Source organism: Arachis hypogaea, chromosome 4 (genome assembly GCF_003086295.3).
Source record: "Arachis hypogaea cultivar Tifrunner chromosome 4, arahy.Tifrunner.gnm2.J5K5, whole genome shotgun sequence".
In the NCBI taxonomy this organism is placed as follows: domain Eukaryota; kingdom Viridiplantae; phylum Streptophyta; class Magnoliopsida; order Fabales; family Fabaceae; genus Arachis; species Arachis hypogaea.
The window spans coordinates 119,281,947-119,297,408 of NC_092039.1; the positions used below are offsets into that span (position 1 = coordinate 119,281,947).

The 15,462-nt window shown below is 41.6% G+C and overlaps 1 protein-coding gene across 2 annotated transcripts; it reads left to right on the plus strand.

Annotated features, from left to right (window-relative positions):
* Positions 1-8,958: 8,958 nt before the first annotated feature.
* LOC112797578 (glutamine--fructose-6-phosphate aminotransferase [isomerizing] 1) lies at positions 8,959-15,427 on the plus strand. 2 transcript variants are annotated; one of them, XM_025840590.3, is made up of 12 exons: positions 8,959-9,997; positions 10,121-10,430; positions 11,425-11,597; positions 11,740-11,851; positions 12,357-12,502; positions 12,655-12,819; positions 13,081-13,441; positions 13,541-13,791; positions 13,886-14,000; positions 14,342-14,597; positions 14,671-14,839; positions 15,016-15,427. In XM_025840590.3, the coding sequence occupies exons 2-12, from the start codon at positions 10,184-10,186 to the stop codon at positions 15,097-15,099; spliced, it is 2,079 nt and encodes a 692-aa protein (XP_025696375.1). In that variant the 5' UTR covers positions 8,959-9,997; positions 10,121-10,183; the 3' UTR covers positions 15,100-15,427. The 2 variants fall into 2 exon arrangements, with proteins under 2 accessions (XP_025696375.1, XP_072090022.1); XM_072233921.1 differs by lacking the exon at positions 8,959-9,997 and having other exon boundaries at positions 10,048-10,430.
* Positions 15,428-15,462: the final 35 nt, after the last annotated feature.

A 15,462-nucleotide genomic window follows, 5' to 3' on the forward strand; every position in this document is an offset into this window, starting at 1 on the left:
TCGGAGTGTCTTTGCAGGTACCACCCCCCATTTTCTCACACTCATAAGTCGAACGGAGGCCCCCAAAGATGCGAACCCGTTTGAAGACTTCCATCCTCAAACGATTGGGCCAACCAAGCGAGTCCAGCCCATCAATCTCCGGTTACCCAACGTAACATTGGCGTCGTTGCCGGAGACCCGAGAGATCACCCTCCGATGGCGGACAATTCACCTGAAGATGGCCACGCCACGACTGATTCAGAACAAGAAAATCTGAACATCGAAAATAATGACGAGGACATAACCCTCCACCAGGAAGCAAACGACCAACACAGAGAAGGCACCTCGGGGCTAAAAAACCCAAAGGTGAACTCCTCGGAGGGACGCGAGTCAGGAAAGGAAGGACTGCCCCATGTGACTAAAATAATGGGGTTGGTCCACGGTCACCAAGGCCATTTGGAACAGTTGGAACAAGAACTTGAACGACAACGAGAGGCGTAGAGAAATCTAAGGAAAGAAATAGAGCGGCGAAAAGAGTTAGAAGAAAAAATCTTAAGGTTAGAATCCTCCCTTAAAAATCGAAACTCCCACGGCGACCGAGAAGAGTCACCCTTGGGAGGAGAAGATCTGTTCAGCGAGGACATAATAAGGGCAAAAGTTCCAAGAAACTTCAAAAGCCTTTATATGAACCTCTATGATGGAACCACAGACCCAAAGCACCATCTAAACAACTTCAAAAGTCGGATGTACCTAGCTGATACTTCTAATGCTACTCGTTGCAAAGCTTTCCCGACCACTTTGTCAAAAGCAGCAATGAAGTGGTTCGACAGCCTCCCTCTGAGGTCGGTCACCAGTTTCGAGGACCTCTCGCATAAATTTTTAATGAGATTCTCCATCCAGAAGGATAAAGTAAAGCATGCACCAAGCCTCCTGGGAGTAAAATAGGATGTCGGAGAACCTCTACGAGACTACATGGAAAGGTTCAACAAAGCGTGCTTGGAGATTCAAGACCTGCCCACAGAGACAGTCATCGTGGGGTTAGTAAATGGACTTAGAGAGGGTCCCTTTTCTCAGTCTATATCAAAAAGGCACCCCATCAATTTGAGCGATGTACAAGAGAGAGTAGAAAAGTACATCAACATGGAGGAGAATGCCAGATTACAGGAGCCAAGCCGGCGACAGGGGCCCCTTCACTCAGCAAAAGAGAAAGAAAGGGAGCCCAAGAAAAAAGAGGAGGTCGGTCCCGATAGGCCGAGGAGATATCACTCCTATACTTCTCTAAAAGTTTTCATAGTAGACGTATACAAAAAAATCTGTAATACTGAAAGATTGCCGCCCCCTAGACCCATCAAAAACAAAAAGGGAGGAAGCTGCGGCGACTACTGCGAGTACCATAAGATGTATGGCCACTCAACAAATGACTGCTACAACCTTAAAAATGTGATAGAAAGGTTGGCCAGGGAAGACCGACTTGATAGATATCTCATGGAAAGGTCGGACAATCATGGAAAAAGAAAACGAGATGATGAGGACAGAAGAGACCCACTACCACAAACCCCCGAGAGACACATACATATGATCTCTGGAGGATTTGCGGGAGGGGTACTCACTAAGTCATCTCGCAAAAGACACCTAAAGCGAGTTTACCAGGTTGGAAGCGAAGCGCCTGACCTCCTAACCATCTCTTTCACAAAAGAGGATGGGCAAGGGGTTATCCCTAGGCATGACGATCCAGTGGTGATAACCATGATCCTGGCGAATGCCCATCTCCACAGAACTTTAGTAGATCAAGGAAGTTCAGCAGACATTCTTTTCAAGCCCGCGTTCGACAAACTATGATCGGATGAAAAAGAATTAAGGGCTTACCCTGACACCCTGTACGGTTTGGGCGACACGCCAATAAAACCACTAGGATTCCTACCCCTCCACACGACCTTTGGAAGAGGGGAGAAATCCAAAACTCTGAGCATAGACTTCATAGTCATCGATGTCGGGTCAGCATATGATGCCCTGATTGGCAGAGCTACCCCGAATCGGCTTGGAGCGGTGGTATCCACCCCCACCTTTGCATGAAATTTCCAACATATGCGGGGATAACAACGATACAGGGAGACCATAAATTGGCAAGGAAATACTACAATGAAAGCCTCAACCTGAGGGGAAAGGGCAGGGAAGTTCACACTATAGAACTCGGCGGAGCAAGAGCTAAAGAAGAGCTGCGGCCGCAACCAGGGGGAAAAACTGAAGAGATACAGGTCGGCGAGGAGGAAGAAAAAAATACCAACATATGAGCCAGCCTAGAGGAAAACTTAAAGCATAAGTTGACAAAGCTCTTGTGAGATAACTCCGACCTCTTTGTTTGGAAGGCCTCCGACATGCCAGGGATAGACCCCGAGCTCATGTCCTACAAACTCTCAGTATACCCTGGGTCACGACCTGTCTAGCAGCGAAGACGTAAGCTCGGTCCAGAACGAGCTCAAGCGGTGGAGGAGCAAGTACAAGCGCTCTTAGAAGCCGGCTTCATTAGAGAAGTCAAATATCCAACATGGCTAGCAAATGTGGTGCTAGTCAAAAAACAAAACGGCAAGTGGAGGATGTGTGTTGACTACACCAACCTGAAAAAGGCGTGTCCTAAAGACCCATACCTACTTCCAAGCATTGACACTCTAGTAGACTCCAGCTCGGGGTATCAATACTTGTTGTTTATAGATGCCTACTCGGGATACAACCAAATCCTGATGTACAAGTCGGACCAAGAAAAGACATCATTCATCACGCCTAGAGCAAATTATTGCTACGTGGTCATGCCTTTTAGATTAAAAAATGCAGGGGCTACATACCAAAGGCTGATGAACAAAGTGTTCGCTCCCCACCGCGAGAACTTAATGGAAGTCTACGTAGACGACATGCTGGTGAAAACCAGAGAAGAAACCGACCTCTTAACAGACCTCTCGCGAGTTCTCAACACCATAAGGTCACATGGCGGGATGAGGCTAAATCCCGCAAAATACACCTTCGCGGTGGAGGCTGGAAAATTTCTAGGGTTTATGCTAACCCAAAGAGGGATCGAAGCCAATCCCGACAAGTGTAAAGCCATCCTAGAAATGAAAAGTCCAACTTGCTTAAGGGAGGTCCAATAATTGAATGGCCGACTAGCAGCCCTCTCCAGGTTCTTGGCAGGATCAGCATTAAGATCCCTTCCACTGTTCTCTCTACTACGAAAAGGATGCCAGCTCAAATGGACTCCAGAGTGTGAAGAAGCATTCCAGGAGTTCAAAAAGTTTTTGAGCCAACCCTCAATCCTGACCCAACCTCTAATTGGGGAAGAGCTCGTCCTATATTTGTCTGTAGCAGACAAAGCTGTAGCATCAACCCTGATACGAGAAGATGAGGCCGGACAGCATCCTGTATACTTCACCAGCAAAGTCCTACAAGGCTCTGAACTAAGGTACCACAAACTAGAGAAGTTTGCTTACTCCCTAGTAATAGCCTCACGAAGGTTACGTCCTTACTTCCAAGCTCACACAATAAGAGTTCGAACGAACCAACCCATGAAGCAAATCTTCCAAAAGACGGATGTTGCCGGGAGAATGGTTCAGTGGACAATAGAGCTCTCCGAGTTTGACTTAAAGTACGAAACCCGAACGGCAATTAAAGCCCAATGCCTCACTGACTTCATAGCAGAATATGCAGGAGATCAAGAGGAAAAGCCAACTACATGTGAACTATACGTAGATGGATCCTCAAACAAGACAGGAAGCGGCGCATTCATAATACTGGCCAATGAAGGGGGAACACAAATAGAGGTTTCCCTCAAATTTGAATTCCTAGCCTCCAATAATCAAGCAGAATACGAAGCCCTAATTGTGGGGTTGAAGTTGGCAGAAGAAGTCGGTGTAACAAAAGTGATGATATTTAGTGACTCTCAAGTAGTAACCTCCCAAATAAATGGAAAGTATCAAGCCAAAGACCCAAATATGAGGAGATACTTGGACAAAATCTTGGAGCATCTCGGGCACTTTGCAGAAATCAAAGTCAGGCATATAACTCGGGATCTCAACAACAGAGCAGACGCCCTCTCCAAGTTAGCAAGTACCAAACCAGGAGGAAACAATAGAAGTTTGATCTAGGAAACTTTACAAGAACCCTCTGTAGTTAAAACAGAGGCCAAACAAGATGTCCTTGAAGTCACCGGGTTGAACCTCGGGTCGGTGAATCCCCTAGTTGAATACTTAAAATTTGACATCCTCCCCAAAGAGGAAAAAGAGGCCAAGAAAATCCAGAGGGAAGTACAATACTACACTCTGGTGAAAAATATCCTCTATAAAAGAGGAATATCAACACCATTGCTGAAGTGCGTTCCGACCTCAAGGACCACTGAAGTGCTAGAGGAGGTTCATAATGGGATCTGCAGAAACTAACTCGGAGCCAGGTCGCTAGCCAGAAAGGTAATCTGAGCTGGGTTCTACTGGCCGACCTTGCAGAAGGATGCCACAGAATTTGTGAAGAAGTGCCACTCATGCCAAATGCACGCGAATTTCCACGTGGCTCCTCCCGAGGAGCTCATCAGTATAACTTCTCCATGGCCTTTTGTAAAATGGGGGATAGACCTATTAGGACCTTTTCCCCAAGCCCCAGGACAAGTAAAATACTTAATAGTGGGAATAGACTACTTCAAAAAGTGGATAGAAGTAGAACCCTTAGCCACCATCACCGCACAAAGAAGTCGAAAGTTCCTCTACAAAAACCTTATCACAAGGTATGGAATACCTCATTCTATCACCACAGATAATGGTACTCAGTTCACCGACTCAACCTTCAGAAGCCTGGTAGCCAGTATAAAGATAAAACACCAGTTCACCTCGGTAGAACATCCACAAGCAAATGGACAAGTCGAGGCAGCCAACAAAGTTATACTGGCAGGATTGAAGAAAAGGTTACAAGATGCAAAGGGAGCTTGGGCTGAAGAGTTTTCCCAAGTATTATGGGCTTATCGAACGATGCCACAATTGGCCACAGGGAAAACACCCTTCCGACTTGTCTATGGCGTGGAAGCCATGATACCAGTAGAAATCGACGAGCAAAGTCCAAGGGTGATCTTCCATGATGAGGTTGGGAACATACAGGGGCACAAAGAGGAACTTGAACTACTCCCTGAAATCCGAGAACAAGCCCAAATAAGAGAAGCAGCATTAGAGCAAAGGATGACCACCAGATACAACAAAAAAGTCATTCGAAGGAGCTTCGCCCCAGATGACTTAATCTTAATCAAAAACGACATTGGAGTCAATAAATCTGGAGAAGGAAAGCTCGCTGTTAATTGGAAGGGATCATACAAAGTTAGCAAAGTCCTAGGGAAGGGTTATTATAGAGTAACCGACTTGAATGCACCGAGCTACCTAGGTCGTGGCATGCTTGTAATATGAAAAGGTACTACAGTTAAAAGCGAACTCTACTCCCTGATGTACTCTTTTCCCTACTTCATGGTTTTCTCCCGAAAAGAAAAGGGTTTTTCCTAAAAGGAGTTTTTAACGAGGCATCACAGTAGAGGCTAAGGGGGCCACAAATAGTAAAAAACCCTTAATAGCAATAAAGTACCTTTACAAATAAATAAAGATCTTTTTACAATATCTCTTATAAATTCCTTCTTGCTTTTCTTTCTTTCTACGAAACGCGCAGACTTAAGCTCGACAAAGCGTGAAAATCCCATGAACCGACCTAGATGGTCGTCAGGATAAAACGACGAGGTACAAGTCGGTGTAAATAGGTTATAAAAGTAGATCATGACAAACTCAGAAATTATCTGAATTACAAGTCAAAAAAATTGAGAAACAAGGAAATGTATCGCAGAAATAATCTAAGTCACAAAAAAACTCAATAGGGAAAAATTGAACACCAAGAACATCAAAAAGAGATAAGAAAACCTATTGAAAACACCAAGCACCAAAGGCTGTCCCAAGTCCTTGAGAAAAATTCAAGAGAAACTTAGAAGTAGGGACAGCCAGCCAAGAAAAAGGTTTTCTCAAAGATCAAAAAAGGTTTTTTGAAACAGAAAAGCATGCGCACAACAGATAGAGAAAGGTAACTTAAACCCTTATCCAAAAAAGGAGTATTTCTAATATTTTGTTTACGGCCATAAAAGGCCAAGAAAGTGTCAGCAAAGTACCACCACGGTATAAAAATAAAATAGTTAAAAAAGGGGGGACCCACAGGCCGAGCCCCCATATAGCCACAAATTTTTAGTTAGGAAGGACGTCACCACCAGAGCTAGGGAGAGTCGTCGGAGCACCACCAGAGTCAGGGAGAGCAGTCGGAGCACCGCCAGAGTCAGGGAGAGTAGTCGGAGCACCATCAGGACCAGGAAGAGAAGTCGGAGCCATATCCATGGAAGACGGAGGGGGAGTTCTAGGAGCCTTTGAAGAACTCAGGGCATCTTTTGATCGGGGAGGGGATTCCACTATCCTCTGCCCCCGAGTCTTCAACTCGGATTCGGAAACAGGTCAGGGAGGAGAAACGATAGTCCCGTCAACCACAATTTTATCCGGATCCAAAGGAGAGAGATCTAGGTCGGGAACAAGAACCCCGACTTGTTCTTTGAAGATCCTCCATGCCTCTTCGGCTCCGTCAGCAATGGAGTCCTCCAGCTCTGCATAGGCATCCCGGGACCTCACCAAATCCTTCTTCACCTCCACAAGGTCCTCAAACAAACTTTGATAGCTCTACTCCACCTTCTCCCTCAGACCCTCCGCCATAGCACATTGGGCCTATAACTTCCTCCCCCTCTCCCCGAGGTGATCCCTCTCCTCCTTCAACTTGGCGACCTCCTCTTTCAGCATCTTCTCCCCTTCTTGATATAACAGAATCCTCCCCTCCAGCTCCTCAACCCTTAGGGACGAACCCAAAGAGCTGAGGGGAGTCCTCTCGAAAATATCCAGAAGTTTTGTGCACACCCCCACCGCCCTAACACTCCCCTGAAACAGAACATTAAAATGGTTTCAAACAGAAGCATCATCTATACTTACACGAGTATGAGGATAGATGTAGTTCCGAATGAACCGGGGCGCATCAGACTTGGCCTCACCTTCAAAGAGGAGCTAGACTCTAAAGTCTTGCGCTTCTTCTTTTCTGGCTCAGGGAAAGGTCAGGGAGGAGGGGACGGAAGAGAAGAGGCTGAAGAGGAGGATACCACAATAGGCCGGGAGGGGGCCCCAAGTTGTGGGAGGAGGAGGAGAAGGAAGAGGAGAGCCAGCAACCCTGGCACCGCCAAGTCTGGCACGGGACCTCGCCTTGGCCTCCTGAACTCTCTGGTAAGACTCCCTGAAATTCTTCTTCGCCATCTCTGTAAAAGCAATTAGGAAGCTAAAGTCAGTAAAACAAGTCGGAGAAAACAAGTCAGAGCGACCATCAGGTCGGAAAATATGACAAACAAACAAAAAGCTACCTAGTTGAGCCTGGACAAAGGCCGGAGACCCCCTGGAGAAACTTTTTTGTATCCAGGTAAGGGGCTCTCCCCCAAACTTCTCGGAGGAACCCCATAATGGCCGCCTCCACCTCATCCAAATCATCCAAACTATATTTTTCACAAGGAGAGGCCTCTAGCCAGTACAGGGGAAAGCGAGGAGAAGAATTCTCATCCAGGAAAAAGGGGTGGTGACCCTCTACAGCTTGAACTTTGAAAAAGAAATTTTTGAAGTCATGGAAGGACTCGTAAAAAAGATTGAAGATTCTCCGACCTTGAATGGCTCGTAAGGATACCCACTGTTGTTTATTATTTTGCCCACTAAAGGGCTTAGCCATGTGAAACAGATAAAAGAAAATTCTCAGAGAAGTCAAAAACTCTAAGGCCTGACTGATAAGCTGATAAACTTTCAAAAAAATCCAAGAATTGGGGTGAAGCTGAGTAGGAGCAACTCGGCAGTGATGCAAAACAGAAACCTCAAAAGCAGAAAAGGGCAGAAGCACCCCCAGTCGAGTGAAAAAACTTTCATATATAAAGAAGAAAGGGGGTCCTCATCAGAAGCCCTCCCGAAGCAAACCTGATCTTCCCGACTCGGGGCAACCAACTCATACTTCGGCTCATCCTCATTAGAAGCACAAATTCTATGATGAGTTGGTGAGGAAGTCAGTATCTACCAAAGGTTCTTCCTCCAGAACCATGACATCCACCCATTGAGTAAGGGTCTCTACAGAAGACATTTTTTCCTAGAAAGGGATAGTAAAACCTACAAAGAAAAAAGGAAAAAGAATCAAAAATAGGGTCTCTAAAGGGCCTGAAATCAAACAAAACAGAGTCCCTAGGAGCCTACAAACCAACCCTCCTCTCTAAAATAAAAACATGCAAACAAAAACACTTCGTAAAAAGAGAGTAGAGAAAAAAAACTAACCTTTGCTTGAAAAAGGATAGGGACAGTAGAGAGTTCAGAGAAAGAGAAATTCCTTCGAACAAGAGCTTCTTTCGAACAGAGGAGAGGAAGTGCGAAAGTTTTTCAAAAATGAAACAAGGAAAGGGAGGGAAAGTATTTATAAGCATGCTAGTGGCATAATGGTAAAAGCAGAGGCAGCCATTAATGGGTGTACCGTTACCAATGTAACTGATCCCCGCGTATGAATACGCAAACTCCTAACGGACGCGACGCTTGATTAGACACGACTGCAATTTAAAAATCACGTCGGTTCCGAAAACACGTCGGTTCCTTAGCAGGTCGGTTACAATCCCGAGTTAGAATACTCAAACCCAACTCCTGAAAGAGATTGGGCTCGAGTAAGGGTGCTGTTCATACCCTGTCCCAACGCTAAGGCCCAGGTCCAAATGAAAGGCCTAATCCAAAGGATTGAGCCTCACCCTACACCGACCTTCCTCTAAGAAGTCGGTTCTCACCACGACTTGCTCTAAAGAAGTCGGGGACGAAGATTAGCTTGCAGATAAACATTCATTCAAATAAGTAACTGCCCCTAAAATCTCTCAACCCACTTCCAGAGCCATATCCCAGCTTTCCTAAGATAAAGGGACGGTTATTCCCCCTTAAATGGTGGAACTACTCCGACGGTGGTTATTGGTTCACCACTATAAATGCACTGACACCCCTCAGGTATCACTAAGTTCCAATACTCTCTAGACCTGCTTACACCCTTGCTGACTTTGGCATCGGAGTGTTTTTGCAGGTACCACCCCCTATTTTCTCACACTCATAAGTCGGATGGAGGCCCCAAAGACGTGAACCCGTTTGAAGGCTTCCATCCTCAAACGATTGGGCTAACCAAGCAAGTCCAGCCCATCAATCTCCGGTTACCCAACTTAACAATTATATTGATTCTTTTAGCACCTATACGTATCTTTTTATACTATATCATTCATAACATATTCAATAATACAAAAATTTTTTTTCTAGTTTAGTCTCTTGTTTTTAATAGATATAAAATGTATGTAAAGAATGTCAAAAGTTGCATATTCTTTTATAGCGATTAAAAATTTATCTTACTATATTTCGTTTAAACAAAATATATACGTGTCACTCGCATTTTCTTAATTAAAAAATCCTGTGACATTAGTTATATTATTAATTAAAAAATTTTGATTTGAATAATATATAATAGATAGATATATAGATAATATATAGAAACATATATTATTCTAAGGTAAATTATAAGATAAAAATATAAGTTTATATATTTTTTATTTTATGAGATAATTTGAAAAATTAGAATCTATACTTTAAATAATAATAATATAATAAAACATAACTACAAAAAAAAATTTATATTTTTTTATATAATTTTAATCTGTATAATAAAGTGTACTTATTCTAATACAATAATATGCATAATGAGTACAACATTTTTGGAAATAACGAGAATACCCCGCAGTCCAAGTCGAATTTGCGCGTGAAAGCAACCAACTAACTAGTCAGATTTGCAAAATGGAAAAAGGAAGTTGGAAGTTGGAATCGCAAGCAAAACACACCATTTCCTTCACTGCCTCTGGGGAGCGGAAATTGGGAGGAAACCGGTGACGGTGAAGGTTGTTACACAAGTCAAAATGATTGGGCGCTTATTACAATTATTATTTAAATTAAAATCACTTACAATACACTATTATTTTATAATATTCCAGAACTGATCCTCCTCTTCTATATTATTAAAGGGGGAAAGAAAAGGAAGTGTCAACCTCGATTGAACATTCAACAATCAAAGAAGAAGAGAGAAAATGTGTGGGATATTCGCGTATCTCAATTACAACGTGAATAGGGAGAGGAGGTACATATTGCAGGTCCTATTCAATGGTCTTCGCCGTTTGGAGTATCGCGGTTACGATTCCGCCGGAATCGCCATTGACTCTGATCCAAAACCCGCGCCGCAAGCCTCCTCCGCTTCCGCTTCCGATTCCGATCCTCCTCCTATCGTCTTTCGCCAGGAAGGCAACATCGAGTCCCTCGTCAAATCTGTCTACCAAGGTTGCTTTCTCCAATTCAATTTCTTGCGTATTTCATTTTTACATTGTCAATTTTGTGTTCTGTGGTGTAATGTGTTTATTGTTCCTTGTATAGCTTTGTAATTTAGCTACCAGATTTTAGCAGAAGGGAAAATGATGATCATGATGATGAGTTTTGTGCTACTTGCTACTGTATATGATGTTTCTCTCTCAATTAGGGTAGATAAATTTTCTGAACCGAGCTGGATCATGTTTGTTTCTTGGGACTAGGACTGGGGGATTGGAACTGAAATTTCTTGAGAGATTGAGATGAAAATTTTAATAACATTTCTTTCCAAAAATACTCTCAATTAATATTTCAAATTCCAAATGTACCTCTCAGTCTCTATGTTTATCTTAAACCAAATATGATACTCTTTACACCAAACACAATCCAAAGACTTAATTTAGTTTTTGACTCTCACTCTTCAGTTTCAATTTCCCTTCCAAACGCAGCCTAATAGAATGAACTCGTGAAGCCTTTGGTTGTTTTGTATTGCTTCAAGTTTCAGCTGATTAAATTTGGGGGTGGATTGGAGTTAAAACCAGATGATGTTTGAAAAAATGGGTACAGTCAATCTACTTAATTTGGTGTTGTTTCTGAAGTGCAGGCTAGTGCTTTTGTTGCATGATTTTTGTGCTACCTTTTAGTTCCCGGAAAATAGATTTTGTTGCCGTTTTTCAATTTTTATAAAATTGAATCCAGTTGATTGATATGATAACTATTTAGTTAGTAAGTAGCTAGTGGAGCCCTAGTTTGAAAATGGACATTCAAATAGCGAGACCATCTAAGTGCAACTGGTTGAATTGAATAATGTTTTGAAACAGAAATGTAATCAGTCCAACTGGTTCAATATGCCGGTACAGTCTTGTTTTTAAAATGTTGGCTAATGCCTTCTTCTCAACCTTTGGTGATAACCCAGACCAAAGTACTGATATTACCCTGCCTTGTTTTTTCAACAATGAAACAATAACAGATGTGGCTAAATTGGAACTAAACTTGGAGGCATCATTTTCCACTCATGCTGGATTAGCACACACCCGGTGGGCCACTCATGGAGAGCCTGCTCCCAGAAACAGTCATCCACAGAGCTCAGGTCCCGGAAATGAATTCTTAGTTGTTCATAATGGAGTTATCACTAACTACGAGGTATGACTATCATTTATTTCATTGTGCTTTTTGTTATTTTTTGCCTAATTAAGAGTTGCTAAAAATGCTATGCAAATCTTCACTGAGAAGGATTTTCTAACTCATGTTGCTAAGGTTCATTTCTGTTTTATTATATTTATAGGTTTTGAAAGAAACACTCATCCGACATGGATTCATCTTTGAATCTGACACTGACACAGAAGTCATTCCAAAGCTAGCAAAGTATGTTTATGATAAAGCAAATGAAGCAGCAGGTAAATTGCATTGGTGAAAGACACATGTAATGTTTTATATGTTATACATAAAACATTAAGTGCTATCTCCCACCCCCCCCCCCTTTCCCTCCCTCCCTCTTCATTTGCTATTTTTGGTGCCTACTTGTTGCAAAGTGTTTCCTAAGCTATTTTATATTAGATGTTACTTTGGTTTGTTATTGAATCTCAATAGCCATTAATTACATGGACTTTATAGGGTTATGATATGGAGTTTCGCAAACCTTTATTCGTTACACTGTTTTATTGAAGGCCCCTGAGAGTTATCCCACACAGACTAAAGCATGATTAATTCATGATATTCTGTTGACATAAGGTCTATATGAGTTGTGACAGGGAAGAAAGAACGGTCGAGAAAGACAAAGTTACCATTTCAATATGCAAGGCTGCTTTTTACGAAATTAATATTTTCATTTAGTTCTGGATATGATCAATTTTCTTTTCTTTTTTGTATCGAAAATATTAATTTGTTTTAATTATGTTGCAGATGGCCAGGTTGTTACCTTTAGTCAAGTTGTTCTGGAAGTTATGAGGCATCTTGAAGGAGCCTATGCCCTTATTTTCAAAAGTTCGCATTACCCTAATGAATTGATTGCGTGCAAGCGTGGTAGCCCACTGCTCCTAGGTGTTAAAGTAAGTTGAATGCAATTTAGTAGAGAGAAATTTTCTTAAAAGACCGATCCATGTGAAAATTGATTTCATGGATCTTTTCTGGTTTTGACTTTTCTGATTTTAATTCACTAACAATAAATGGATGATTAAAGAAACTAGTGCTCCAATTTCAGGAAATGACAGAAAATAAGGAGAATGGTTCTGCATTTGATGACAACAAAACCCTATCAAAAGATGGAGGCCCCAAGGAATTGTTTTTGTCTAGTGACGCCAATGCTGTGATTGAGCATACAAAAAAAGTGCTAGTTATTGAAGATGGTGAAGTAGTTCATCTCAAGGTACATGCCAACTATTAACTAAGGTGTTTGTCTAATTAACGAATGTCTCAATATAGGTATTTGGCTTTGGCAAATATTTCCACAAATTTTTATTTATTTATTTATTTTTTCATACGATTTTTATCGTGATTTCGGTATGGCTCACATTATCAATATTTTTCAGATGATAGCTTCACTCTTATGTTTGTTGCATATGGTGCATGGATTTGTCTTCCAGCTAGTTGATTATATATTATACTTACTTGAAAATGGCTGTTCCAGGAAGGGGGGGTTTATATTTTGAAGTTTGAAAATGACAAGGGAGAACGTGTTGCTTCTCCTACAAAAATTGCTTCAGTGCGCCGTGCGTTATCTGTCCTTGAGATGGAGGTTCAGCAGATAAACAAAGGACATTATGAACATTATATGCAGAAGGAAATTAATGAGCAACCAGAATCTCTAACAACCACTATGAGGGGGAGGCTTATACTTAGAGGATCTAGCAAATCCAAGTCTGTTTTGCTGGGTGGACTAAAGGATCACCTCAAAACAATTAGGCGGAGTAGAAGGATACTTTTCATTGGTTGTGGTACAAGTTATAATGCTGCTTTGGCAGCAAGGCCTATCTTAGAAGAACTTACTGGTTAGTGCTGTATGATTTTAATTTTTAGTAAGTTTTACAGATAAAGATTATGCTCATTTTTGTGATGTTTCAAGCTTCATTGTGTACATTAAATTATAGGTATTCCTGTCACTATGGAGATTGCTAGTGATCTACTGGATCGGCAGGGCCCAATATACAGAGAAGATACAGCTGTTTTTGTTAGTCAGTCCGGTGAAACTCATGACACACTAGTTGCACTGCAATATGCTTTAGACAATGGTGCATTATGTGTTGGAATAACAAACACTGTGGGTAGTGCAATTGCAAGGAATACTCATTGCGGTGTTCATATAAATGCTGGTGCTGAGATAGGTGTAGCAAGTACCAAGGTATATGTTGCATTTGAAGGATGATGTTTTCTCATTTCATCTTATATATTTGTTGGTTTAATCAATGGTTTGCTTACACATTTTACCACTGTAGGCATACACAAGTCAAATAGTGGTGATGGCCATGTTAGCTCTTGCAATAGGAGGTGATACACTCTCCAATCAAGCTAGAAGAGAAGCCATAATAGATGGTCTATTTGACTTGCCAAGTGAGTTTCTCTTGGCTGAGCATTTTACAGCAATTTGGGTACATTAGTGTGGTGTATAGTTCATGGCTTCCTGCATCAAGAGATCCAGTAGAGACTCTAGTTTATGAGGATGAGATTGATGGATCATGTTTCTTTTTCTTCATAAGACTAAAAGACTGAATGCATATAGCATACCATTTATTTATAAGGTTTAGAAATCATATTGACGAGATAATTCTGGGAAAGTAGTGATAAGCTTGAACAATTTTTTATGAGGAATTCATCAAATAAGGTATCAAATTCCACATAAATTTTACCCCAACAAGTGTAGAAGCAAATCTAACTCACATTTGGGATTGCAGATAAAGTCAGAGAGGTGCTGAAGCTTGATCAGGAAATGAAAGATCTCGCAAAGCTATTGAGTGCTGAGCAGTCACTTCTTGTCTTTGGGAGAGGATACAATTACGCAACTGCTCTGGAGGGAGCTTTGAAAGTAAAGGAAGTGGCACTTATGCACAGTGAGGGGATACTTGCTGGTGAAATGAAGCATGGTCCTTTAGCATTAGTGGATGAAACTCTCCCAATTGTTGTTATAGCCACGCGCGATGCTTGCTTCAGGTTGGTAGTGCTGAGCAGCTTCAAGAACTGCAATTAGGAATTTGATATTGACATCTTATTTTATCTTTGACAGCAAGCAGCAGTCTGTTATTCAGCAACTTATTGCCCGCAGAGGCCGCCTGGTAGTTATGTGTTCAAAAGGGGATGCTTCTTCTGTAAGCCCTAGTGAAACTGTTAGGGTAATTGAAGTTCCACAAGTTGAGGACTGTCTTCAACCTGTTATTAATGTAGTTCCCTTACAGGTATGTTTGTTGACATGTTTTTATTTTATTTTTTTGTTACTGCTTTTATTTTAGCTTATAGCAAATGTTTCAAATGTCAACAATTAAAAGATTCAAGCTTTGCAGTACTTTTTCCTGGTTTCCTTTTAAAAGATTTATGTCTTATGTATTTAAAAGATTACTTGGTTTTGATGCAGTTACTGGCATATCATCTCACTGTACTGAGGGGATTCAATGTTGACCAGCCACGTAATCTTGCCAAGAGTGTCACTACACAGTAGACTCATGGATTCCACTTCCTTCCTTGGATTCTGACAAAAATTGAAATAGAGGCCCTCTTTATTGTTCTTTTGTGTGATGATTTCTGATGATGAATAGACCTTTTTTGAGTTTGACATTTTTTGAGGGTACTATACATACTAAAGCATTGTAAATTACTGATAGATGTAGGCGGATTGTTCCATCAATAGAGCCAGCTTTTCATGAGGACGAGAGCAGAACATGAACCATTTACTCTGAGGTATTTGAAGAATTTATTCAGTATGGTTATTATAACTTTGATGTACTATTATATACCAAAATCTGGGAATGGAAACCTTCTCTGTTGCATAGGCTTGGTTATGTAGAAAAGAAAATATCGGGTT